The sequence below is a fragment of the Bos javanicus genome, chromosome 7 (genome assembly GCF_032452875.1).
Source record: "Bos javanicus breed banteng chromosome 7, ARS-OSU_banteng_1.0, whole genome shotgun sequence".
NCBI lineage: Eukaryota > Metazoa > Chordata > Mammalia > Artiodactyla > Bovidae > Bos > Bos javanicus.
Window position 1 is genome coordinate 51,227,811 of NC_083874.1, and position 26,313 is coordinate 51,254,123.

General features: G+C 42.8%; 3 protein-coding genes across 9 annotated transcripts in view; 2 read left to right on the forward strand and 1 right to left on the reverse strand.

Moving 5' to 3' along the window:
- ANKHD1 (ankyrin repeat and KH domain containing 1) overlaps positions 1 to 10,305 on the forward strand; it is a 104,733-nt gene extending 94,428 nt beyond the window's left edge. For 2 of the 5 annotated variants that reach the window (XM_061423669.1, XM_061423666.1), the window contains 7 exons: positions 1,737 to 1,886; positions 2,061 to 3,673; positions 6,559 to 6,735; positions 7,733 to 7,984; positions 8,528 to 8,703; positions 9,390 to 9,554; positions 9,833 to 10,305. In XM_061423669.1, the coding sequence (XP_061279653.1) occupies positions 1,737 to 1,886; positions 2,061 to 3,673; positions 6,559 to 6,735; positions 7,733 to 7,984; positions 8,528 to 8,703; positions 9,390 to 9,554; positions 9,833 to 9,892 (2,593 nt within the window). In that variant the 3' untranslated portion in view covers positions 9,893 to 10,305. Of the gene's footprint in view, positions 1 to 1,736; positions 1,887 to 2,060; positions 3,674 to 6,558; positions 6,778 to 7,732; positions 7,985 to 8,527; positions 8,704 to 9,389; positions 9,555 to 9,832 lie in introns of all 5 variants that reach the window. The other 3 variants (XM_061423668.1, XM_061423667.1, XM_061423665.1) reach the window with 2 other exon arrangements.
- Positions 69 to 26,260, reverse strand: SRA1 (steroid receptor RNA activator 1). 3 transcript variants are annotated; one of them, XM_061423681.1, is made up of 5 exons: positions 25,556 to 25,596; positions 25,305 to 25,430; positions 20,770 to 20,978; positions 20,202 to 20,310; positions 69 to 967 (listed from the first exon to the last, which is right to left on the reverse strand). In XM_061423681.1, the coding sequence occupies exons 1-5, from the start codon at positions 25,578 to 25,580 to the stop codon at positions 783 to 785; spliced, it is 654 nt and encodes a 217-aa protein (XP_061279665.1). In that variant the 5' UTR covers positions 25,581 to 25,596; the 3' UTR covers positions 69 to 782. The 3 variants fall into 3 exon arrangements, with proteins under 3 accessions (XP_061279665.1, XP_061279664.1, XP_061279663.1); XM_061423680.1 differs by lacking the exon at positions 69 to 967 and adding an exon at positions 19,628 to 20,078 and having other exon boundaries at positions 25,556 to 26,260; XM_061423679.1 differs by lacking the exon at positions 69 to 967 and adding an exon at positions 19,628 to 20,048 and having other exon boundaries at positions 25,556 to 25,603.
- On the forward strand, positions 16,183 to 18,685 carry EIF4EBP3 (eukaryotic translation initiation factor 4E binding protein 3). Its single transcript, XM_061423684.1, is given in 4 exon segments — positions 16,183 to 16,320; positions 16,323 to 16,352; positions 18,011 to 18,184; positions 18,344 to 18,685. Coding segments are annotated over 4 exon segments (303 nt in total). The 5' UTR covers positions 16,183 to 16,250; the 3' UTR covers positions 18,373 to 18,685.
- Positions 26,261 to 26,313: the final 53 nt, after the last annotated feature.

Here is a 26,313-nt window from a genome sequence, read left to right on the forward strand (position 1 = left end):
AAAGCAAAATTAGAAACAGTATGTAAATTTTATATGTATATTTTATATATGATACAAGAAATGTTGGCTTTAGGAAAAACAAAAAATACTTTATTAAAGCATAAGATATAACAGTTTACAGACAAATCATACAAAAAGGTCACAAACTTCTTAAGAGAGATTCACTTGACAGCAAAGTCACAATGTTATTAGGGCTATGATATTGTTTAATGGTCCCATTTTGAGTCAGGCAAGTTTGTTCATCTACATAGAGTTCACTAAAGAATCGTTGTCTACTTTTAACTAATGCAGTTAGATCACTGTAAAAGGTGGGGAAAGAGCTCATAAAATTAAAACTTCCTTCTCCTTCAAAAAAATAAAGACAAATAGAAACACCCCTGCAGCTAACTTTGACAACTCTCTTTATTCACACTGCTCTATCCTTAAACCATGATGAATAAAAACAGAGGGGGACCAGTGCTTTAAAATGTTTCACACAATCCAGAAGGTATTTCAAGCCTCTGCTCATGCTTTACAACAGGGAATTAGGACAAGACACAGATTTACTAGTGTGCACTTTATCACCGAAGGACTAAGATGTCTGAAGTTTTATTGTATAATTTTTCTAAGACTTTTTGTCCATTAGAAACAAACAAAAAAGGAAGAAGTCTTGGCAGAACAGGAGAAATGATGTGCACTTAATAATTAGATTGATTTAAGTATTATATTATTTATGGCCTAGTCTATGCTCTAGCTTTCAAAATGTCTAAATATAGTCTTCCCAGTTTGTCTACATTGGGATATTAAATTTTGATCATGAAATGTATTTTAGAGTCTGCAACTGGGTATTCTTCTGGACAGTATAGTTCAAAGTTTGAGGGTGGAATCTTCAAGGGGGTAATCTTGACAGTCAGCAGTGACCACATGAAAATAACGGATGTTGCTTTCCTTTGGTTCTGCCAGCAAACACTGAGTTTCCACAATAATCCTGCAAGAGACCCAGGCCATCTTGTCAGATCCCAGTGTCAGCCTCTGGTGTTCTCTCTAGTTCCACTTGCCTCAGATCAGATCAGATCAGATCAGTCGCTCAGTCGTGTCCGACTCTTTGCGACCCCATGAATCGCAGCACGCCAGGCCTCCCTGTCCATCACCAACTCCCAGAGTTCACTGAGACTCACGTCCATCGAGTCGGTGATGCCATCCAGCCATCTCATCCTCTGTCGTCCCCTTCTCCTCCCGCCCCCAATCCCTCCCAGCATCAGGATCTTTTCCAACGAATCAACTCTTCGCATGCCTCACACAAGTGGAATTCATACACTTGTGAGTTGTTTTTTATGTAATTCAACTCCGAGGCTTATTGCTTAGTAAAGTCGTTGAAACTGATAACCTGCCTGTACTCATTTTCATATAGAGTTTAACAATGTGGTATGCATTATTTTAATTTTGAAAGTATCAATATATATGATCATTGCCATTCAGTTAACATGTGATAGTTTGAATGCTGAGATCGTGAGTGACTTAAGTATAATTTTTTTCAAATGGCAATGTGTTTTTCATCTTTACTAAATTAAATTCAGTATAATAAGAGGTCAGTTTCTAAATAAAAGCCTCTAATAACTTCCTCTTTAAGGTTTGATAAATACTATTCTCCAGATACTCATGAACATACTTACTGAGACATGTTTTTTTTTTGAGACATGTTTTTTTAATAAATATTTTTGTTTCATATGCTCATGTATGTGGTCTTCATTTTATAGGTCAAAAAAATTATCTGTTCCAGCCTCAGTGGTTTCCAGAATAATGGGAAGAGGAGGATGCAACATCACTGCAATTCAAGATGTTACTGGTGCCCACATTGATGTGGATAAACAAAAAGATAAGAATGGCGAGAGAATGATCACAATTAGGTGATTATGAAATATATATATATATATATATATTTAGTTCTGTGAGGAAGTTAAACTGTATTAGAAGCACATTATTCTTAGCCATGGTACTATCAGAATTTTAATTCGTGGTAAAGATTACCTAGTTTTTTATGATTTTGATCTTGTTTTGTTTTTTGTTTGTTTTCTCCCCAGGGGTGGTACAGAATCAACAAGATCTGCAGTTCAACTTATTAATGCACTTATTCAAGATCCTGCTAAGGAACTGGAAGACTTGATTCCTAAAAACCATATCAGAACACCTGCCAGCATCAAAGCCATTCATGCAAACTTCTCATCTGGAGTAGGCACCACAGCAGCTTCCAGTAAAAATGCATTTCCTTTGGGTGCTCCAAGTCTGGTAACTTCACAGGCAACAACATTATCTACGTTCCAGCCCACTAATAAACTTAATAAGAACGTTCCAGCAAATGTACGTTCTTCTTTCCCAGTTTCTCTGCCCTTAGCTTATCCCCACCCGCATTTTGCCCTGTTGGCTGCTCAAACCATGCAACAGATTCGGCATCCTCGCTTACCCATGGCCCAGTTTGGAGGAACCTTCTCACCCTCTCCTAACACTTGGGGACCATTCCCAGTGAGACCTGTGAATCCTGGCAACACAAACAGCTCTCCAAAGCATAATAATACAGGCCGTCTACCTAACCAGAACGGAACTGTTCTACCGTCAGAGTCTACTGGACTAGCTACTGCCAGTTGCCCTATCACTGTCTCTTCTGTAGTTGCTGCCAGTCAGCAACTGTGTGTGACTAATACCCGGACTCCTTCATCAGTCAGAAAGCAGCTGTTTGCCTGTGTGCCTAAGACAAGCCCTCCAGCAACAGTGATTACTTCTATGACAAGCACTTGTAGTTCCCTGCCTTCAGTTTCCTCTGCACCTATCACTAGTGGGCAAGTTCCCACCACATTTCTGCCTGCAAGTACTTCTCAAGCACAGCTTTCTTCACAAAAGATGGAGTCTTTCTCTGCCATGCCCGCCCCCAAAGAGAAACTGTCCACACAGGACCAGTCCACGGCAAACCTGTGTCCCCCCTCTTCAACTGCCAACAGCTGCAGTAGCTCTGCCAGCAACACCCCAGGAGCTCCAGAAACTCACCCATCTGGTAGTCCCACTCCTCTGTCCAATAACACACAGGAGGAAGCACAGCCATCCAGTGTGTCTGATTTAAGTCCTATGTCAATGCCTTTTGCATCTAATTCAGAACCTGCTCCATTGACTTTAGCATCACCTAGATTGGTTGCTGCTGATAATCAGGATACCAGTAATTTACCTCAGTTAGCTGTACCAGCACCTCGAGTTTCTCATCGATTGCAACCCAGAGGTTCTTTCTACTCAGTGGTACCAAATGCAACTATACACCAGGATCCCCAGTCCATTTTTGTTACAAATCCAGTTCCTTTAACACCACCTCAAGGCCCACCAGCTACAGTGCAGCTTTCTTCAGCCATGAACATTATGAATGGTTCTCAGATGCACATTAACCCAGCAAATAAATCTTTGCCACCTACGTTTGGCCCGGCCACGCTTTTCAATCACTTCAGTAGTCTCTTTGATAGCAGTCAGGTGCCAGCTAACCAGGGTTGGGGAGATGGTCCTCTGTCCTCACGAGTTGCTGCAGATGCCTCTTTCACTGTTCAGTCAGCATTTCTGGGTAGCTCTGTACTTGGACACTTGGAGAACGTGCACCCTGACAATTCCAAGGCACCTGGCTTCAGATCACCTTCCCAGCGAGTTTCTACTAGTCCAGTTGGTAAGTTATTGTAACTATCATGACTGCGCAATTTGGGGCTTTAACAACATAATCTAACCTTCCAAAGATAATAAAGCATTTATTTTATACATAATATTTATTGCATGATCATGAAGAAATAAGGGTGTTATCATAAACAGTAAAGACCCCTTAATGACTGCTGATTGAGTGGACAAAAAACTAGTTGTAGGTTAGTCACTCAAATATGAACTGCTTTATATTCTTTTTTATGATCTCTCTGTACCTGTTATCAAGGAAGTTACACCTTATGTCAGTTCATTTTCTTAGAATTGATATAAGATATTCATAAAAGGGACCCATAGGATGCTTCAAGGATTCCAAATTCACAGACATTTTTTAAATCAAAGTGAGTGTTTGCATTTCTTAGATTTAAAAATGTTGGATTACAATTCATAATCTACATTCTTTGTTTTCAGTCATGGGTGCTCAGAATGAATATTAAATGATGTCTTAACCCATCTTATTTATAGTAGATGGAGCTGCTTGAAGAGATCCAGTCGTGTATGCGCTCTTACTTTTAAAAAACAATTTCAAATCAGCTCTTTGTTCCTTGAAATTAGAAATTAGCTACTGAAGCAGTATAAGAAAGATTTGGAAAGATAAGAGGCTAGTGGTGGTTCAAAGATATTTGGAAAGCCAGAATCTATTTTCCAGAGTCTAAGGGCCAAAATTTTGTTCCAGTTTGCTCTATAATGCTCTGATTTAGTCCAATCTGCTCTAATAAATGCTAAAAAACAAATTAGAAATTGTGGCTGACCTAGAATGGGGGTAAGAAGTGATAGTGCCACTTATTTAGCATTTTTTTTCCAGTTGGAAAACTTCCCAGAGCCCATCTCCATTTTATTAATTATAAACTGATCTAAGTTGTTTAAAATTTGTGAGTTTACTAAACTTTGTGAGTTTACTAAAATTTGTGAGCCTTAGCATTTCTATCAGATACGTTTCCATTTACTTTTCAGGAAAACACAGCTGTTATATCATCTTTCAAATAAAAATAAATATTACATAAGACCATCTGTGGTCCAAAAATATTATTCTCCAGGATTTTTTTTTCTATAAATAGGTGCTATTTTAACTTTTCATTTTGGTCAAAACTAATAAAGTTTTCAGAGGCCCCAGGATGAAAGAAGAGCTCATTGCCAATGCTCAGACTGTGGTAAAATTTAATTAATTTTTAAATTAGTCCTTCACGTGACTGGCAGTAACTAATACGTGAATTTAGATGCCTTAGCTAGAGTTGAGCTTGAGATCTTTCATATTCCAGTGTTTGAGCTCTTTGCACTCTAATACTATATCCCAGAAGATGTACAGATTATGAATGGCTGGAAAAAAGAAAGTCAAGGAAATCATCCATCTAATTTGGTAGTAAACCAGGTTTGGGATCCTTATTATTCAGATCTGTAACATCAAAATTACTTATTACTAATTAAAAAACAATTTTTTTTTTTTAAAGCAAGCATTAATCCTTGACCTTCATTCCAGGGTCCAGGATTGATTAAGCTTGGCTTCATTTCTTAACTGCCTGGGTGGTTTCTTTCGTTGACCTTCTTTCAAAAAACAAGAAAGCATGTAGAGAAATTGGAACTTTCAAACTCTGCTGGCAGAAATTTAAAAGGTTACAGCCACTTTGGAAAAATAGTTCCTTAAGAAATTAAAAAGGGTTACCATATGATCCAGTAATTCTTCTCCTATGTATACCCAAGAGAAAACATATGCCTACACAAAAACTGGTATCCTCATGGCAACACCATTCATAATAGCCAGAAAGTGGAAACAATCCAATGTCCATCAATTGATGAATGGAAAACAAAATGTGGTGTATCTATATAAGAAGATATTATTCTCAGTATAATGTATATTCGATATTATGAGATAAAGTAAAAGAAATGGAGTAGTTATTTGTGGTACAACATAGATAAACTTTGAAACCATTTTGCTAAGTGAAAGAAGCCAGTCACAAATGACCACATATTGTATAATTCTTTTTATATGAAATTTCTAGAATAGGCAAATCTAGAGAGAAAAAAAAATGTTAGTAGTTGCTTAAAGGTTCAGATATGGATCAGGTAAAGGAGGATGGAGAGTGACAGGTAATGCATACATTTTCTTTTAGTGTGGACAAAAATGTTCTAAAATTGACTATGGTGATGGTTGTACAACCCAGTGAATATACTAAAGACCTGCCTGAGAATTTTGAATTTTTTATGTTGATGTTAACTACTTTTTCCTGAAATGAAATGAGCACCTATAATCCTTTTCCAGATCCTTGCCCTCTTTCCCTACTATATTCTCCAGAGAAAGCAATGGAATTTGAGAAGACTATCAAATTCAGACTTATATAAACTAGATATTGATAGAAATTTTGATGTAGTTTGCAACTTTTGATTTTCTTTTTTTGGTAAGATGGAGTTCTGAAATTATCTTTAGTTTAATAGTATGCTTTTCCTCCTTGTCAGGAAGAAAAAAATTGGTAAATTGTTATTCATTTTGCATAGGGAATGACTATAATTATAGAGATGAACAGCTATTCTTCCAAGTAATAGGTAACACTTAGTCACAACATGTTGTCATTTCATATCCCCTCCAATGAAGGCTTTGAGATTTATCTGAAACATACTCCAGGTAACTGCCATTCCTAAACACGGGACTTTCTATATCTAGTGCTGCCTGAGGTATTCTTCTCGACTGCAAGAAAAAAAAAATGGGTTTGGGACATATAGTGTGGTATAAATGGATTCTTGTTGCTGTGATCCACAGAATAAACTGTGTGCTTTCTTCTTTTTTAAAGAGGAATTAAGTAAACTTTGGACTTTCATTTTTTAAAGCCTTAGCTAATTTGATTTCTTGGACCTGTTTTATTTCAGGATTACCGTCCATTGACCCATCAGGCAGCTCCCCATCTTCCTCTTCTGCTCCTCTGACAAGTTTTTCCAGCATACCAGGAACTCGGGTTTTCCTGCAAGGGCCAGCTCCTGTTGGGACCCCTAGTTTCAACAGACAACATTTTTCTCCCCACCCTTGGACGAGCGCCTCAAACTCATGTAGGAATCCTGGAGGAAATCGTCCCAAAGAATCTCTAATAAGTTATTAAATCATTTGTTATAGGGAACACCATATTGTAATTTTAAGTAATCTAAGTTATATGCAAATACCCAAGGTTTGTATTGCAGTCATGTCAAAAATTATCAGTCGTTTATAGGATAGAAAACTTGAGAAGGGTCAGGCTATTCTTTCAAGCCAGACTTGAAGTTACACTGAGACTTGGATCAAGAAAAGAGGTACAAAGAAAAGAGAGAAACTGAGGAAGAAGCTGCTTACCCTCTTGGTTTGAGTTCAGCTTTTTTGTATCCTCTATTTTCTGATGAACCATGGCATTTTTATCAAGAGTCACCTCTTTTAGTATCCAAACCACCACCTAAGGATCTAGTTACTTTATAGCAATCTAAGCATCATTTGTTATTAACTCATTCAGTATATCTGCCTTGAGTTAAAAAAAAAAAAAGGGAAGTAGTTTTATAAGATGCTTTGAGGACAGTATTGTGAAATGGTTGTATTTAAATATCTAATCAGTTTGGTATGATTCCTCATTTATTTTTACATTTGAGGAAACTGTATTGCCATTTATAAGTAAAAATATTCCCCTGTTCTGACTTATTTCAATATTTAGAATAGATGAAGTTCTAAAAGGATGTGAACAGGATTTGATTTTTTTTTTAATGAGCATCATGAGGTAGTCAGTGAATATTGGTCCTTTGACAAAAGAACTACAGCAAGAATAAATAGGGCCTTCTTCCTTTCTAGCCTTGTTCAGTTCAATTAAAAAAAAAAAAATTAGACTATTTGTACTTGCTTCAGGCAGTAGTAGTATAGGATAATGTATATATAACTCATATATTTTCATTTGAATGATCTTGCAAAATGAAAATTTTCTTTCCAGAACCTGTATTGTGGAATAGATCTTTCCAACAAGGTTTCTCATATTTTTATAATTTGAATTTTTATATGTAATAAAACAATAGAGAAATATTTTGCCACCAGGTGACTCTCCTATTCCATCTGTTTCTTCGGGATCATCTTCACCTCTTTCAGCCACTTCTGCCCCACCAACATTGGGCCAACCAAAAGGAGGCAGTGCCAGTCAGGATCGAAAAATCCCTCCCCCCATTGGAACAGAGAGACTAGCCCGAATTCGACAAGGAGGGTCTGTCGCACAAGCCCCTGTGGGAACCGGTTTTGTCGCTCCTGTTGGACACAGTGGAATCTGGTCATTTGGTGTCAATGCCATGTCAGGTACAGTTATAGTGCCCTCTGTCTGGAGGGATATCGAGTAAATTGTGAGATTTTGCCTTTTAAACTTAGTTCCTTATCTAAATAAGCTTAATTCCTACACTTAACCAGTAGGATTGTTTAAACCTTTGAGGAGCCCAGTCCAGTCTCAAAGTCTGGAATGTTAGTTTGGGTTATATATTAATAATAGATGTAATGTGTATGATAGTAATAAATATAATAAATAGAGTTAATTAGAAATTAAAAATTCAAAGCATACTTCCTTTCCCTCTTAAGCTTTTCATTGGAGAATGGGACAATCATTTGATTTCTTTCAGATAGCATTTAATCTTTTGAAGGACAAGGTAGAGTGTTTGGGATATTCTGAAGACTACATCCAGTTACAGGAACTTGGTTTTTTTTTGGATTGCAAAGATTTTTATGAATGTGTCCTGAGCTATCAAAGGAATGCTTTTGATTAAATTTAGTATGAAAAACTCCAGTGGTAATGTTTTGTTATTTTATCCAGATAAATATCTAACTCTTGATTTCAATTCTTTTTTCTAGAAGGGTTATCAGGTTGGTCACAGTCTGTGATAGGGAACCATCCAATGCATCAACAATTGTCAGACCCAAGCACATTCTCTCAGCATCAGCCAATGGAGAGAGATGATTCTGGAATGGTAGCCCCCTCTAACATTTTTCATCAGCCTATGGCGAGCAGTTTTGTGGATTTTTCTAAAGTGAGTTGACAAACATCATTGTACTTGTTTAACACTTTGCCAGCCAATGTAGTCACATGTTAAGGAGTAATTTGTACTGAAATAATTCTCGTTTTTGGTTATAACTAGTTTGTTTCTATGAATTTGTCAGATCTTTTATCTATTTTCAAAAGTGGGTTATGTTGTTTATGTTAGTTTGTCCTCGAACTATCCTGAAGATGCTGCCATCTTCTTTCCAAACCTGGAAGATTTGACTTTTGCTGCTTTGCATCTGGCTGCCACAGCTGAGAAGGGAGGCCTCTCCCTCTCTGGAAAGCTGGCTCTGAGCTCACCATTGCGCTCTTGTCTGCTCTGAGAGCTTCCAGGTTGCCGTAAAGCCAGACTGTGGCTGCAAGCTATCGTGTAGAATTCCCTTTTCTTAGCACAAGCTTATTAGTAAATCTAAAATGTGGAAAAGTTGGGGTATTATATGTCCATAAAATATTGGAAATTTCCCAATCATTGAATATTGGGTTTAGTTGTTTTCTCTATTCTCAGTGAAAATGTGTTGCTGATGTAGATAACTACTTTCGGTTTCTCAACACTGTACAATGGTGCTGTACATACTCTGGAGTTCTTTGAATGAAGGGAAATGAGAGAGATCTATGCTGGTATTATGGAATCATCATTTACAGTCACTTCATGATTACACCATTCTGCTGTTTTAGGGTCTACCAATTTCCATGTATGGAGGCACCATAATACCCTCCCATCCTCAGCTTGCTGATGTTCCAGGAGGCCCTCTGTTTAATGGACTTCACAACCCAGATCCTTCTTGGAACCCTATGATAAAAGTTATTCAAAATTCAACTGAATGCACTGATGCCCAGCAGGTAAAATGAACTTAATGCTCTTTTATTTTTCAGATTTATCATGTCATCCTTTTAATTCTTTGGGTAATACAAGTTCTGAATATCAAAAGTCAAGACATCTTACCACCTTGATCTGAATTAAGTTTTTCAGTATCAAGATAATGCTACTTAACATTTTGTTTCATGTACTGTATTCTTTCTAGGCAGAAACAGTGAATTGCCATTGCATTTATATATTCGTTTTGTAAATGTCTAAAGATTCCTAATTAGAAATTCCAATTTTTCCTCCCCCTTTTCAGATTTGGCCTGGCACGTGGGCACCTCATATTGGAAACATGCATCTCAAATATGTCAACTAAGTTAGAAGGTCTTACTCTTTAGCCTTGTTTGAGAAATTTTGACCTTGGAAGAACCCTGGGGATTTTTTTTTAATGTGCCTAAGAAATTTTCTCTGAGGCTTTAGCAATGGAAATTTGATTGCCCATTGTATAAGAACAAATTGATTTCCTAACCACCTGATTATGTTCTCTGGTTAGTTTAGCCATTTTGAAATTAGTGCTTTGGGCTAAACATACTGAATGCTACTTGTATGCAGAAAAGAATTAGATGATTACATATTTCAACCTTTTAGGGTGGTAAATACATGTACAATTGTTTACATACTTAAAAGGAAAAAGTTGAGTAAATTTCTTGTCATATAGTGGCTCTACTTAATGTAGCCTGTATTAATGTGAAATATTTACCAGAATATTCAATAAAAAGATGAACAGTGTTTAGAAGTGGGGTGTGATCCTTTCAGTGGTCATGCAGGTACTGCCCAATCCACAATCATATTGAACCAAGTTGTTAATACTATATTTGTAATAGTCTTCTCACATTTTACACTTTAGAGTTCATTCTTAGATTGCCTTGCAAAAGCACTTTTAGAATAAGTTGTATACTTACTCTGTTAAACTTCCTTGTTCTTTGGTTTTCTTGCATATATTTTTATAAGTGAGAATGTTTCAAGCCCCTGTAATGTATCCTATCTGATTTTAGCAGATAGGCCATTAAAAGGTTTAGCTCTTTGTGGATCATGAATATGTTAATAAGAACAGTAGGATTTCAGTCAGATGACACTGAACAAACTTAAGACACCCAGATCACCCTTCAGACTCCTTTTGTGCTTCCTGACTTTTTAATCTAAAGATTTATTTTGGTTATAGGTGTTTAAGTTTTGAGTTGGGACATAGGAGGGGGTGGGGTGACTCATGTAATTCTGTTGTATTGTCAAATCAGCTGAATGTTTATAAATATGTGACTAATTCTGAGCTTAGTTTCATGAAGAGCCAATATGGTCAACAAACTAAACTCAGGAACCCTGGAATGGATTGCTTTGGCCAAACTATAGGCTATGCCAAGAATCTGATGCAATAGAGAAGAAAAAAACTATCCAAATGAAAAGAACAGTTATCAACTTGTTCATGTTGTAATGTGGTTGAATTACTTGGTCTTAGATAAAAGCAATCTAAAAAAGAAAACAAAATGTTGGAGACTGATAGAGAAGCCAGAACATACTTTAAGGCAAAGAAGCTTGCACAGAAAAATAGTAACTAGGAGCACAGCCATACCAGAAACACTTTTCTACTCTCATACCAACAGGAGTTCTTAATCTTCTCTGCCCTCCTCCTAGAGCCACCACTAGATGAGATACACCATGTTGTTCTATGTTAGACATACCTGGTTCTTTTGTCTTATATATTATATTACATATGAAAGATTTCTTATTTTCTATTTTGATTGGATTTAGAAACTATCACTGGTGTTGAAGCTACTGCCTTTGTAATGCTTAATAACCACATCAGGTAGTCTCAAGAGACCTCCTCACCTTGAGGGGAACAAAGGAACCCTAGGATCACCTGCATATCTTGCTGTATCCAGTTATCACTAATAACACCCCCCCACACACAAAAAAATCACCGAATATTAGTGAAATGAATGGAACTACTCTTGATGAAACATATAGTGAGAGATAATATTAAGTAAACTATTCAGTGGGACAAAAAGTAAGTGGTGTTCTATCTTAACTAATTAAAGTACATTTGAATTTTTGGAAGAGCTCTTCCAATATCTTCTACACCCTGAGGACAACAGAATGAGAAACTTTATCTCAGGTCAGGAACTAGAACCCAAAAGAAGAAGATACAATTATAAGAAACCCCCTAGGAGAATTAGGAACAGATAGCAGCTGTGCAGTTTGTAGCAGCTATTTAGGATACCCTCCTTCCTGTCCTTTTATCTGTACTGCCTTCTTTTCTATTTGAATCCCAGTAACCTACTCCCCACTACATTTTGCCTGCTATAATCTCTTCTTCCTCTGTCTTGCCTCTTCCTGGCATTACTTTACTGCTATTTTACCAACCTGAACCTTGGATTAAACCTAGCTCAGGTAAGAACTTAATTATTTTCAAATATACAAGGGATTTGTGGGGAGGCAGAGTGGGTAGAGTGGAACAAGTTCAGAAAACTAAATCCTCTTTTCATTTCTGTTACTCAATACTGTGTGACCTTAGGCAAGTCATTTCTCATCTCTGGGCTTCACTTTCCTCATCTGAAAATGAAATTTAGTATAACTGAACTCAAAAGGGTCTCCTAGTTCTAACAGATTTACTTGTCTCATGAATGAGAATATGCGGTATAGGACTGCTAGAATCTGATGCATTGCTGAGGTTTGAGAGCCCCTACTATTTGTTCTTACATGGAATCAAAAGCCTGCTGTTGTGAGAGCCATTATTGATTTTGGGGATTTAGTGGAGGCAGAAGAAAACCTTACACACCCATAGTGAGCCCTCAAGTCATTAAGAAACATCCTGCTGAAAAAATAAAAGGAACATCCTGCCGAGGCATAGATCAAACCCTGTGAATAACAGCTCATTCAAGAAATAAAACTGTATCATCAAGGTTTCTGAACCTACTTATTTCAAGTAGTGTTCAATAAAATAAAATCCCACCACCAATAACAGTATTGATGTTTTTAAGACCCTTTAAACCTATTGTGGCTACAGTGTGCTGACTTGCCCTTTTATAGGCCAGTCTGCTTCCTTCAGTCCCTGCTCTCAAAGGGGAAATTTCATCACCTCAGCTAACCAGACCGAAGAAGAGAGTTGGACAGCCAATGGTGGCCTCTCCCAACCAGAGGTAAGAGATCTCAGGACCTGGAACTATAGTTTCCATCTTGTAAATTCTCACCAAGTCTTCCCAACCTCAAAATTAGTATAGGAGGTACCATCCTTAGTTTGAGGTGACTTTTAGAAGGGGAAAGGCTGATCATATTAGAGTTTCAAGCCAGACAGGGAGGACTACTTAGTATACACAGTTCTGTCCCACTGTTTTAAGACCTTTGTACCACATTGTAAACCTAGGAAGAGACAGACAAACTGTATGAAAACAGCCTCTGAACATCTTGTTCTCTAGCCCTGGAGTTCTTCTACCAAGAAATGTGGCTGGTTGTGACATCTTCCCAGTGGACCCTGTCCTGGGGTGAGAGACTGTAATAATGCTGCATTTTCTATTCATGCTCAAAGATTTGTCACCATGTGTCAATGTTATTGACAGGTTACTTTGCCTTCACTCTCTCTGATAGGAAATGGTTGAGTATCCAAAACTTAAGTATGTTAAGACCACATCCAATAAAGGCAGGAGCCTAAGCTTAAAGACCTAATTTGGAAAACAAGATTGTAAATCTAATGATGAGATTGCAAACCTATTTTGTGATTGCTTTTCATCTCTTCCTGTTTTATTTTAATGATACTGATGTTAGTTCACAGTAATTTGCCTGGTGGCAGAGACCTGGTATTTCCCTACAGGTTTAAGCAGATCTCTGAGTTTAAGTTGTTTTTCTTTTTAAAGCTCCTGTACTCTGATGGTCAGTAAGTATTGACAAAATCCTCTGATTTAAAATCTTTCTTGGTCCTTCATGCAGGTTGAATGGATAATGGATCTGGCTTTCTCTCTAAAATCCAACTACCTATTCTCTAGTTCCCCAACCCTTGTAGCACACAGTGTCTCAAGAAAAGTAAGCTTCTGGTGGTAGTCTTATAGTAATAGTAACTGCTGCTGTTGTTTTATAGAAGAGATTAATAGATGGGAGACCTCACTTCCATACTGATCCTTCTTGACAGCCTTTGACACTTGTCTTGTAGTTCTGCTCTCACTGGTCTTCCCCAGTCTCCTTTGGTGAAATCCTCTTCCTCCACTACCCCTTAAAGAAATGTTGATGTGCCCAGGTCTCTTCTTTTGGTGTATCTTCTCCCCAAGGAATCTTATCCCACAGCCTTAGATTTTACTCCACCCAAATCTGAATCACTAGCCCAGAGTTCTCCCTCTGTAGCTTCAGACCTGTACATCTGGCTCCTTACTTAACATTCTCCAGTGTTTTCCATCTGAACATTCCACACACATTTTATACTCCCCAATATAGTATATGCCCCTCCCCTTGTTTTCCTTATTATATTGCTGCTGCTAAGTCACTTCAGTCGTGTCCGACTGTGTGTGACCCCATAGACGTCAGCCCACCAGGCTCTCCTGCCCCTGGGATTCTCCAGGCAAGAACACTGGAGTGGGTTGCCATTTCCTTCTCCAATGCAGGAAAGTGAAAAGTGAAAGTGAAGTCGCTCAGCCGTGTCCAACTCTTAGCGACCCCATGGACTGCAGCCCACCAGGCTCCTCCATCCATGGGATTTTCCAGGCAAGAGTGCTGGAGTGGGGTGCCATTGCCTTCTCCATCTTATTATATTAGTTGGTACTATAAACTACCAAGACTCTCAAGTCAGAAGACTGGGACTTATCCTAGCTTATCTCCTTCCCACCCTACCCTTAAATCAGTCACCTTATCCTTACTCCTCTGTGTATCTGGATCCCCTTCACTTCTCTCTGTCCTTGCGGCCACTGTCTTCTTGCCCACCCCATTTCACTAGGCTGGAGTCTTCACCTTCAGTCTTACTATTCTCCATCCCATCTCCCACTCTCCTCATTAGACTACTTACCTTGCTTAAAAGTTGAGTTATCATAGACGGTTCCTCGCAATCTGATCCCAAGCCTTATGCTCCAGCACTTATTATTAAAACACTTCTTTCAGGTATATACCACTTTATAAGAGGCTCAAAAGCCTTTTTGGAACAATAAAACATTCATATCCTTGCTACCTGAAGTGTGATTCTAAGGACATGCAAACCTAAGGGTCTGCATCACCTGGGATTTTATTAAAAGCCTAGAATTTCAAGTTCTAATTACTGTATCAGAATCTTCATTTTAGTAAGATCTCCAGGTGATTTATGTGTACAGTAAAATTTGAGAAGCAGTGACTTGTAAAATAGTCTTTTTTTTTTTTTAATAAGTAAAGAAATCAGAGCTGAAGGAAAATTTGGTGACGCCAAAGCTGAAGTAATACTGATAAATGCATGAAATCAGGTGGCCTGTAATTAATTGGCTGGAGGAGAAGGGGGACACTGGTGAAGGGTATACTGATTTTGAGGAAGCCAAACAGCAAACTAGATCAAGTTGAGATTTTTAGTATACTCAATTTAGTACTTACTCTCTTACCATCTCTTTCATGCCTTCTTTCACATCACCATGCCTACATCAAAAAATCCTTTAAGAGGCCACTCTTGGGCCAGTGGTTAAGACTCCACACTTCAGTGCTTCCACTGCAGGGAGCTTGAATACCATCCCTGATTGAGGAACTAAGATCCTACATGCTTGGAGACTTGGCCAAAAAAAAAGCCAGACTCTGTCTTGCCAGAGGGCTAAAAAACCAAGCCCTCCTCTCCAGCCCCCAGCCCTTCTTTAGTTTTCTGAGGTTGTGAGGTTAGCTAGGAAAGATTAAAGGCAGGAGGAGAAGGGGATGACAGCGGATGAGATGGTTGGATGGCATCACTCACTCAATGGACATAAGTTTGAGTAGACTCCAGGAATTGGTGATGAACAGGGAGGCCTGGCGTGCAGTCCATGGGATCGCAGAATCAGATACGACTGAGAGATTGAACTGAACTGAGGTTAGCTGTGGCAGAGATCAAAGAACAGGCCTATTGTATCTTCCAACCTTTATTCATCCTTTAATCAGTCCACTTACTCCACAACAAATGTCTGTGCACCAGGCCATCAAGGCACTTTAACCCTGTACTGAAACTGATTAATGGGGGGCATAATAGCTCTGCTTAGGGGCACACACTTAAATCAGACACACTCAAGTATGAATACTTGTTCCTAATACAAGATCCATGACTTCCAACCATGACGTAACCTCTCTGGGCTTTGGTGTCCTCACTTGTAACTTAACTAATAATAGTGTCTTACTGTCCAACTGTTGAGAGGAATGGATGAATACAAGCAAAAAACGTGTGCCATACCTCACGCGTTCCCAGCACCCGCTGGAAATAGTAAATAGTAAATGACTGAGTGACTGCAGCGCTCATAGGCAAAAGCAGGCTGGCCTATTTGGGGCCAGGAGGAACTGGAGGCCAGGGCAGGTCCGGGGACACTCTCAAACTTTCGCTGAGTTTGGGGCTTGCTTCCACGAGGGTAGGGCGGGATCTTCGGGTTGAGTGACGGCCGGCCCGCCCCCGGCGTGACGTTGTCCCGGTGTTGTGGCTGCGACCGCACATGGTAGGCAGAGTCCGCGACAGACTGCGCTCAGCGTCCTCAGCACCAGCCACTGCCTTCCTGCTCTATCCGTTCGCTATGCCCTCATCCACCAGCTGCCCGATTCATGGGGGCAGGGAAGGGCTGCCCGACTGCTACGGCAGCACGCCGGGGGCACGCTATACGCCGCAACCCCCGGAGGTCAGAGGGCCGGGCCAGGGTCGACAGGCAGCCTTGTCGCGGAACGTGGGCGGGGAGGTGCGGGACTGGAGTTGTGTGCAGGCCCCCTTGCATATTTTAGCTTTTAGCGGGGTGGGTTCTTGGAACCTGTTCGGTTCCCTAAAACCTGGAAGTGATGCAACATGGCCTTCTGCCTATTTTCCGGGTGACTCTGGGCGGAAATCATCACTGTGGCCTGGGTTCTGGGCTCCTTGTTCACCCACCCCTGCCAGTATTGCTGCCTGGGAGTTATAGCAGGAGCTTTGGCCCCTTGGCTGTGTGGCCTCAGCAGGAAGCAACTGGGTTTTGCAAAGATGCAAATGGTGGGGATCAGGGGCTGGAGGTGGGGGCAGTCGGGGGCAGGGGCTTTAGGCCGCTGTGCTGGCTGGGTTGCCTGGTGCATGATTGGTGGAGCAGCCTGGAATCACACCTACTTAGGGGTTCCTGCCACGCAGGCAAAGGGGAGGAGTGAGAAGAGGTAGGGCCTTGTGAGGACATGGCAGGGGCCAAGTCCTCTGGGCTGAGCTGAGCCTGACAGGACTTGGGAGGGGTCAGGATGAGAAGAGCCTGTCCCTGGGTTTCAGAGGAGGAGCACTGCCCCTCCCTGTCCAAGCCCAGGTGGCAGCACTAGCCTTCACATCTGTTCTTTGGCTTCCTCATCCACCTGGGGCTAAAGGGCTAGGCCCTACCTTTTTTTTTTTTTTGTTCATGTGACTGTTTATTTAATGGAAGTACTGGGGAGACATAAGGGGTAAAAACCAGAAGCTGGTGGAACCCGGTACCCCTGAGCTCAAGCTGAGTGGCCTTCGGGCCAAGAGGTGGAAAGAGGCAGAGAACTATCTTCCCTTCATTGGCTCCAAGCTGTTGGCTAGAGCGCTTGGTGGGGCTGAAGTGTGATGGGAGGGACCATGTTGCCCAGCGTCAAGTTTTCAGCTGGTGTGGTCAGGAGATTGAACAAATAAATGCATTGAGAATAAGGGGATTCTGGTTTTTCATTGTAGAATAAAGGAGTTACTATTAAGAAAATGGGAATGTTAATCACATACTTCTGGACTGGCTTGAATTGACCCGTAATAGATAGACAGGTAGGTAGGCAGGTAGATAATGGATTAAACAGGTATAGATGCATGTGTGTACATACATACAATGATTGATACAAACATTCAGAGGCCCTGGAAGCAACAACACTCTGAAAACTGATCTTGCTTTGTTAATATTATTTTCCATTAAAAGGAACCTGGGCTTCTTGAAGAAATGGCTCTCTCCAGGACTGGGGCATAGGCCCTACCTTTTGAACCAAATAGGTGAAGTTCAGAGCCAGCAGAGGACAGGAACCTCCAGAAGTTCTTGAGCTCCAAGTCTGGTGGTGCTCCTGGAGCTCCCCTAAACCAAAAGCCCCTGCCTAGACCAGCTGGGATGCCCCACTTGCTCTATGGTGCTCAGACACATCTTGGTTAGGCCCAGAAGCCTTCCAAGTGCTATGAGAGCTAGTCAGCTGAGATCCTGACTGGGCTGCAGAGCAGTAGCCCTTAAGAAAGGGGGAGATGTAACCCCTTGGCACCTAAAAGACCTGTGTCTGGGGTCCCAAACAGCTTTGTACCCAAGCTCCTGCCTCTTACCTAGCCCCTACCCCTTGACAGGCACCAGGATCATCTACGACCTAAAGTTCCTGCTGGAGTGCAAGAACTCGCCCACTGCCCGGAGGCCTCCCTGCTGCCTCCCCCAGATTCCCGGGGTCACAGCGCCTCCAACAGCCCCACCCCCCAAGCTAGAGGAGCTGACGGAGCAGAAGGAGACAGAGGAAGAGATACCCGGTAAGGAAAGCAGGCCCTAAAATTTTAATATGGCTTTGAACCCAAAAGCCCCAATTACGTAGATTGGGGGTGGGGGTCAGTTCTGAGGGGGCTGTCTGAACTAACACCGAAGCCACAGACTGCCAGCCCAGCAACCAGTCCTGCCCTTTCTCTCCCCAGATGATGAACAGTTTGGAATGGACATCTGATCCAGTGCAGATGACCACATGTGGAATGAGAGGACTCCGTCACGCTGCTGCCGCTACCTCCTTTCTCTGGGGTATCCAAAGGCCTACTGGCCTCATCTAATCTGGAAGGGGGTGATATGTTGGTTCTGGGCCTCCATGTTGGGTCTGAGGCAGCTAGACCAGGGATAGGAGTAGGCAACTTGCCAAGCCCTTAGCTCTACTTTCTTTGGTCTGTAGCCACTCCTCCCAACCCCTGGCACTTGGTTACAGCTGAGGCTGGGCCAGGGGAATGGAGAATGTCACTTTCTGACTGCTTAGTAAACATTCAAAGAAATGTCTTGGCTCCAGTGTTCTCCTCAATGTTGATCTTCCCAGCTCAGCCATAATGTAAGGGCCCCAGCAAACCTGGTTAGGATTAGAGGTCCCAGGTCCCTTCCTAGCTCCCTCTGGGCCCACTTTGAACAGCAATTAGACCCTGAGGCAGACTTTGGGGACAGGTCATAGGAGCTGCCAAACCATAAACAGCAATAGCCTGACCCCTGCCGAGGGCAGTTCAAGCCTTTCCAGGAAGCACCCTTCCCGGAATCAGCCTCTCTAGCAGTCCCTCCCTAGTTGTTTCAAAGCAGGAAACAAGAGGCACTGCCCCAGCCTACAGCCTTCTTTGGTCTCTCCCCATGCCTTTTCTGCCTCCTACTTGTAAGTACCAACCTTATTCCAACACTGAAAACCTGTACTCTCCCTTCTCACAGCATGATGTGAACCTCCTGGCCCCTTCCACCTGGTTCTGTTGTCCTCAAAGTGTTAGAAGACCTTAGGGCCCAAACCGAGGCAGCAGCTTATTTGGTGAGTCAGATAAAGAGTCATAATCCTGCTCCCCCTCCCCTGCCCCCATGGGGAAAAATCATGTTCCCATATTGCAACAATCTGGTCCTTTTCACCTTCAGTTTATATAGCTATGTTATAATCTCTGTAGCACTTGCATACATCAAGGGTGATGCAAAGCAAATAAGCAGTCTCCTCCTTTTAAGAGAAAAAAATCTCCCCATGCTATTTGAGCCTTTGTTTCCATGTTGAAACAAAGTCGTCCAAACACAGATGACTCAGCCCAGAAAGGGATGTATGTTTCCATGTAATTTGGGGGAAAGTGCCAGGTGATAATCTACTCATGCTTAGCAAGGCCATTCATGATGAATAGAGGAAAACAAGAAGCAGAGCAGTCAAGGACACCAGAGGGAACATATGAAGGGCTCGCTCATCTCTCCTACCCAGGGCCCACTATATTGAGATGTTTTTATTGAAATGCATATGGTATGATAAAGCAACCTCGTTGTGGTCCAGGTGAGACCTCTTCCCCCAGAAATGGGTCAGGCCAGAGTTTCCCATGGGCAGACCGTCTTCCCAGTGGTAAAAAGGAGTCAAGTTAGAGAAGCCTCCCATGCCAAGGCACAGGAGATGGTGTGAGATGAGTCTGGGGAACCCACAGGATCACAGGTCATGCTGGATGCCTGGTACAGTTTGATTCTGCTCAGCTGTGGCTATGGATTTCTCTTCATTGGCCTCCTCCTCTGAAAACAGACTCCTCTTTACCGCAATTAATCTTTTAACTCCCACCATCCACTGACTGACCTCAGTCACATGGTCAACCATGAGTGAGCGGTGGATGTCATCTGCTGCATCCCACTGGTGGCTTGAAAGCTCTGAGGAGAGAGAGGGGCTGAGCAAGCAACCTGGAGCCAAAGATATAGCTGCCACTCCTCCCCCCTCCCCCAGTCAAAATCTCAGCACCTAGTCCAACTCGGACAACCATGGCAGGATGAGGGGTTAGGCTATACCAAAGGACCCCACCACACCTTGCACCAGCAGAGCCATCCTCTTCTTTACAGGCATTGACAGCTTCCCTCCAGCCCACTGTTCCTGCAGCAGAGCCAGGCGTCGGCTGATGTCATCACATACCTGCTTCTGCGAGACAGAAGCACCCTCCAAGTCAGTGCTGCCAGCCCTGCAGGGGCAGGGTAGGCAGCACATGCTCTGTCTGGCCCAGGAACTTTATACTCAATCTGAGTTATGGTTCTTTACGAAAAGATTAGAGGCCCCACTAAGAATCTGATGAAATCTATGGATCTCTTTTCAAGGAAAATGTGTGTATGGCTAGAATTTTTAAATTTCTGGAGTTTTTCAGATGGTTAAAAATTAATTCTATAGTGTTGCTTTACAATAAGGAAAGTGAAAGTGTCAGCCGCTCAGTTGTGTCCAACTCTTTGCAACCCCATGGACTGTAGCCCACCAGGCTCCTCTCTCCATGGGATTCTAAGGGCCTAAGACCACTCTACTTTCCTTTAAGACTGCTCATCAGGTCAGAGGGTCTACCTTTGGGAGCCACACCTGCATCTGGCTGTTGATGGGAGCTTTCCCACTTACCTTTATGTGGCCACGGCAGTCCTCCAATGCCCGTTCCAAAGGTCTCAGTACATCTTCCAGCAGAGTCTCAGACTCAACGACTGGGGAATCCATGGGCTCCGTTCTGGAGGGAGGACAGCTCCCCACAAATTGGGGGGGTCTGGAAGCCTTACTTGAAGGAGGTGGAGGCCCCATTGGGGGGAGCCCAGGAGATGTCTCTGAGGTAGGGACTGAAAAGATAAAGCAGGATTAAGCAAATGTGGCTTATATACAAAGAAATAAAAATGGATGCTGTGGTAAAGCAGAATAGTAGTAGAGGACCCTACCTAGACTGTTCAAGGAAGGCCTTCTAAGGTGATGTCAAAGTTTGCCCTAATTCAACACAATGTGACATCTGGCAAGTTACTTTTAACCTCTGAGCTTGGGTTCCTCTTCTATAAAATGGGGATATTACAGTAGCAGCATTTATTTCACAAGGTTACGATGATTAAGTGTAAGAATATAGGTACAGCTGCTAAAGTGAGTAGCAAAAAGTGCTCACAAAGTTAAGAACTTGGATGAGATAGATGCAGTCATTAAGAGTTGAAGGAACCAAGTACGAGGGTATAGGTAACGGCAGTGCCCAAGAGAAGGGAAAAGTCCTGATGTTCAAGGAACAGAAACAAGGCCTGTGTGGCTAGAAATGCTTAACACTGAGAAATTATGAGCTTTCACTGGAGAGGTAAGTAGGGGTCCAGACCCTGCAGGACTTTGGAGGAGTTTGGTCTTGAGCTGTCTGCGCTTAGTCGCTCAGTCATGTCCGACTCTTTGCGAGCCCATGGGCTGTAGCCCACCAGGCTCCTTTGTCCATGGGTATTCTCCAGGCAAGAATATTGGAGTGGGTTGTCATGCCCTTCTCCAGGAGATCTTCCCAACCTAGGGATCAAACCAAGGTCTCCCGCACTGCAGGTGGATTCTTTACCGACTAAGCCACAGGGAAGCCCAGGAATACTGGAGTGGGTAGCCTATCCCTTCTCCAGGGGATCTTCCTGACCCAGGAATCGAACTGGAGTCTCCTGCATTTCAGGCGGATTCTTTACCAGCTGAGCTACCAGGGAAGCCCAGTTTTGAGCTATTACTCCATTAATGGTAACAGGAAACCATTGCCAGGTTTATAAAAGCAGGGGGTGATGTCACTAAACTTGTGTTTTATGGCGTTCACTCTTTATGGTCTGTGAAAAGTCGATGAGAATAGGTAAAGAAGGGCAGGGATACCAGTTGGGAGGTTAACAACAGTCCAGGAAAGAGAATGCTGGCAGGGACTAGAGTGAGAGTAGACAAGGGGAAATGGGGTGGTCTGATTTATTTAGGAGGAGACAGAACAAATCTTGATGGAATGGGGGTGAAAGACAGGAGCCAAGAGTGACTCTTGGTATCTGACTTTGATGACACGATGGCAGAATCACTATGAGAAATGAGAATACTGGAGAAGAAAAGTCAAAAATTACTTTCATGTATTAATATGCACATGGATGATAATTCATCTAATTGGTCTGTCAATTTGACCTCACCTCCAGTGACCACTCTCCTTCAGCATCTCATCATCTGCCTTGTTCTCAACAACAGTGTCCACCCCTCCTACCCTCTAGCGCAGTTACTCAGATTTTCAAGGTGCATTAAAATCACTCCCTTTAAATTGATATAGCTACAGGGACTTGCCTAGAGAAGGCAATGGCACCCCACTCCAGTACTCTTGCCTGGAAAATCCCATGGACGGAGAAGCCTTGTGGGCTGCAGTCCATAGGGTTTCTAAGAGTTGGACACAACTGAGCGACTTCACTTTTCACTTTCATGCATTGGAGAAGGAAATGGCAACCCACTCCAGTGTTCTTGCCTGGAGAATCCCAGGGACAGGGGAGCCTGGTGGGCTGCCATCTATGGGGTCGCAGAGAGTCGGACACGACTGAAGCGACTTAGCAGCAGCAGCAGCAACACAGGGACTTCCCTGGTGGTCTCCCTGGTTGAGAATCCACCTTCAACTGCAGGGAGCATGGGTTTAAATTCATAGCTACAGATTTTAAAAAACATCTAACACTGCCCGAAAATCCTATACTTTGCCTCTTTTTTCTCCTCTTCAGAACAATTATTTCCACATCTTATCGCCTATAAACTTTTCTACCTTCTCCCTTTATTTTCCTTTCCTTGATGTCTACTTCTGACCCTGCCTCACATTTCACCGAGAAAATAAAGGTCATTAAACAGGAACACTCATCTTCTCACCACCAGTTCTGCCTACCCACCTGCACCTGGAGCTACTTTCCTTTCTCTTCTAATAGATGAAAGGCTCCCGCTTCTCCCAGAGGCTCTCTCTCCAGCTGGGCTCTACCCACCTCTCTTGCCTTCTCTGGGCTTTGCTCCTGCAGTCATCCCTTTCCCCTGAGCAATCAGTTCTCCCTCTACTGAGCCATCCCATCAGCACGCAGAACTCTCCCTTACCTCACATTCCATCCTCAGGTACTGCCCTACTTCTCATCACTCCTGAATGCTTCTGTTAGGATCACTGGTGATTGCTACGTCTGTCAAATCAAGTGGTCCCTTTTCTCCATCTTACTTACTTCTCAGCAGCATTCATCAGGGTTGAATCAAGATCCTACTCTCTCCCAGAGAGTAATTCTACTTTTCTTACTTCACTGGTCATTTCTCAGCCTCCTTTGCTAATTCTCTCTTCAACCTTGAAATGCTAGAGAACCCTAGGGTTCTGTCTTGAGTCCTGTCTTTACTTTTTGTACTCAAGTTCATGACATTAAATACTATTCATATGATAGTGACACATTTCTATAATTCAGGCCTAGAGCTCTCCCCAAAGTAGCAGCCCAAAGTCAACATGGCCAAGACAGAAATTTTGCTTTTCTCCTACCCTGCCAAAACCCAGTTATCCCATATCAATGAACACCATCCAGTTCCTCAAGTGAAAAAATGTAAGTTACATAGCCTCTTCTTTCACCTCACCTACTGTATCTACTCATTCCTACTGACTTTGTCCATATCCATCCAATTACTACTACCTCTAGTACTCCTACCCCTGGCCAAATTATCATATTTTACCTGTGTTATAGTTTTTTTCACTTCTTCCCTAAAATCTGTTTTCCACAGAGCAAACACAGTGATCTTTTTAAACATGTAAGTCAGTCAGTGTTTCTCAATCTGGGGAGATTTTGCCTCCAAACCTCTGGAGACACTTTTGACTGTCACAACTTTGGGTGGGTGCTACTGGCATCCAGTGAGTAGAAGCCAGGGATGCTGCAGACATCTTACAATGTACCTACATGTACAAGACAATCCCTCACAAAAAAGAATGATCTGGCCCAAAAGGCCAGTAGTGATAAGGTTAAGAAACTGATTTATATCGTAACTCTGCAATGTTATAGGTGTGGATAATAGAGGGATGAAAAGAGCTGAATCTGAGCCCCCTATTCAGGGTCACATCAGTCATCACTCAATCATGTCCCACTCTTTGCAACCCCATGGACTGTAGCCCACCAGGATCCTCTGTCCATGGAATTTTCCAGGCAAGAATACTGGCGTGGGTTGCTATTTCCTATTCCAGGGGCTCTTCCTGACCCAAAAATCGAACTTGTGTTTCCTCAATTTCCTGCACTGGCAGGCAGACTCTTTACCATGGTGCCACCTGGGAAGCCCTTAAAGTGCCACAGATCATCTTCAACTCTATCCCTAGCCCACTATGCTCTAGCCATCAGATATTCCTTTAGTCTAAATTTGCCAAACTTACCTCTGGGCTTCTGCACTAGCTGTTTCTAATGCCTGGAATACTCTTGCACCTGATCTTTGCATGACTGCCTTTTTAATCCTTCAGGTTTCAGCTTAAATGTCAGCCCTTCGGATACCTTAGTTACCCAATGACTCTCACATCACCCTGTTTTATTTCTCTGCAGAGTCCTTACCACCATTTCATCTTTCTCCAAAGTTTCATCTTTCGCCAAGAAAACAAAACTTTTTGTCTTGTTCACTGCTGTCTAGTTTGCCTTCAAACACAGCAGGTGCTCAGTAGATGATACTGATTACATGAATGACACGTTAAGTCTGAGATGCTTATCATACAGTCCAGTGATGAGGTAGAACATACAAATGGATGTACCACCATGGGGTTCCGAGAAAAGATCCACGTTTGGAACAGAATTTGAAAATAATTTGGTAACAAAAACTACATTAAAAACCGTAAGTCTGGATGAGGTCACCTAGAACGAAAGCAGATTCTTTGGAGACAAACCTGGGCAACAGATAGTTCAGTTCAGTCGCTCTGTCGTGTCCGACTCTTTGCGGCCCCATGAACCGCAGCACACCAGACGTCCCTGTCCATCACCAAGTCCCGGAGTCCACCCAAATCCACGTCCATCGATTCGGAGGAGCTCAGAAAAAGGCCTGAACCGAGCCCCTTTCTGGGACTCCAACCTCTCTCCCTCAGTAAGTCCTCAGAAGAGAAAAATAGGCTAGCGGGGCAAGCTTATCCCGGCACAGCCCATTCTCGGGGGGTCTCGGCACACAGGGCTCTCACGCACCTCTGGGGGATCCATCCTGGGGAGCGGCGACCCTCTTGGTGAGAGGCGAGCGCTTGGGTCCGCCAGCCTGGGTCTGCAGCCCATAGGAGAACTGCGGCGGATCGTTCCAGCCGCGCTCCGTGTTGCCTGCAAAAGTGAGAAGACGTGAAGCGAGCCCGAGGGGGCGACAGAGGGTCCGCACCCCACACGGTAACCGCCCCCAGCCTGGGCCAGGGGAGGACCCAGCTCCCTAGCCCACCCGCCTCGCTCACCCGGCTTCACATACAGCTCCGCCATCTCCACTTCCGCACGGCCAGCGGGGCATCACGTCATTTCCGGGGCGGCCGCACCCAGCCGGCTAGGACACGCCCCCGACAGGGCAGATTTCCTGGACCCTCCAGGATGGACAATTCAGGAACGCTGAAAATCGCCGAGACCCTGCTCCAACTCCGTCTATTTCAGCTACTTAACAGTCGGGAGTGCTGACTATATGGTACGAAATGGGGCTATTTTCCAGGAGGTGCTGCTCTAGGAGCTTAAGTCCCCTGTGGGTTCCCTCTCCAAATCACAGTTGCTCTCAGAAGCAAGTTTACACCACCAGAAGCTCCTGCCCCACATATGCCCCACTGTGATCTAGCCAAGTGGACTTCCAGAACTTCTGTCCACTTCCCTGAACGTTTACACTCTCTTGGTTGGAATATATTTATCTGGAAGCCTAGTACACTTTAAAGTGTCTCAGACCAGGTACTTCTGAGGTGTCTCACCTGAGCTCCCACAACCCTCTGAGACTTCCCAGTTGTACTGCATGTTATCTTCAGTCCTTGACTTTCGTTTATTTGACAGTCTCAGAAGGTGGAGCCCCTATTTGATTATACCTCCAATGCCGACTTAATGCCTAGCACAGAGAAGTCCTTCAGAAATATACTTGTTAAATGAAGTCAGATTTCCAACTCTCCCATCCCCTTATGTGACTACCAGCTGCCACCAACACCAAGGACAGATACAGACCCTCATCTCATACAGGCTGTTA

What these genes read in the sequence shown, in the direction of transcription:
- SRA1 (XM_061423680.1), bottom strand. Translation starts at nt 25,580, where the DNA reads ATGGCGGAGCTGTATGTGAAGCCGG. An exon ending in GGAGCTGTATGTGAAGCCGG is followed by an intron (nt 25,431 to 25,555) that starts GTGAGCGAGGCG and finishes TCACTTTTGCAG; the next exon opens with GCAACACGGAGCGCGGCTGG. An exon ending in ACTGCCGTGGCCACATAAAG is followed by an intron (nt 20,311 to 20,769) that starts GTAAGTGGGAAA and finishes TCTGTCTCGCAG; the next exon opens with AAGCAGGTATGTGATGACAT.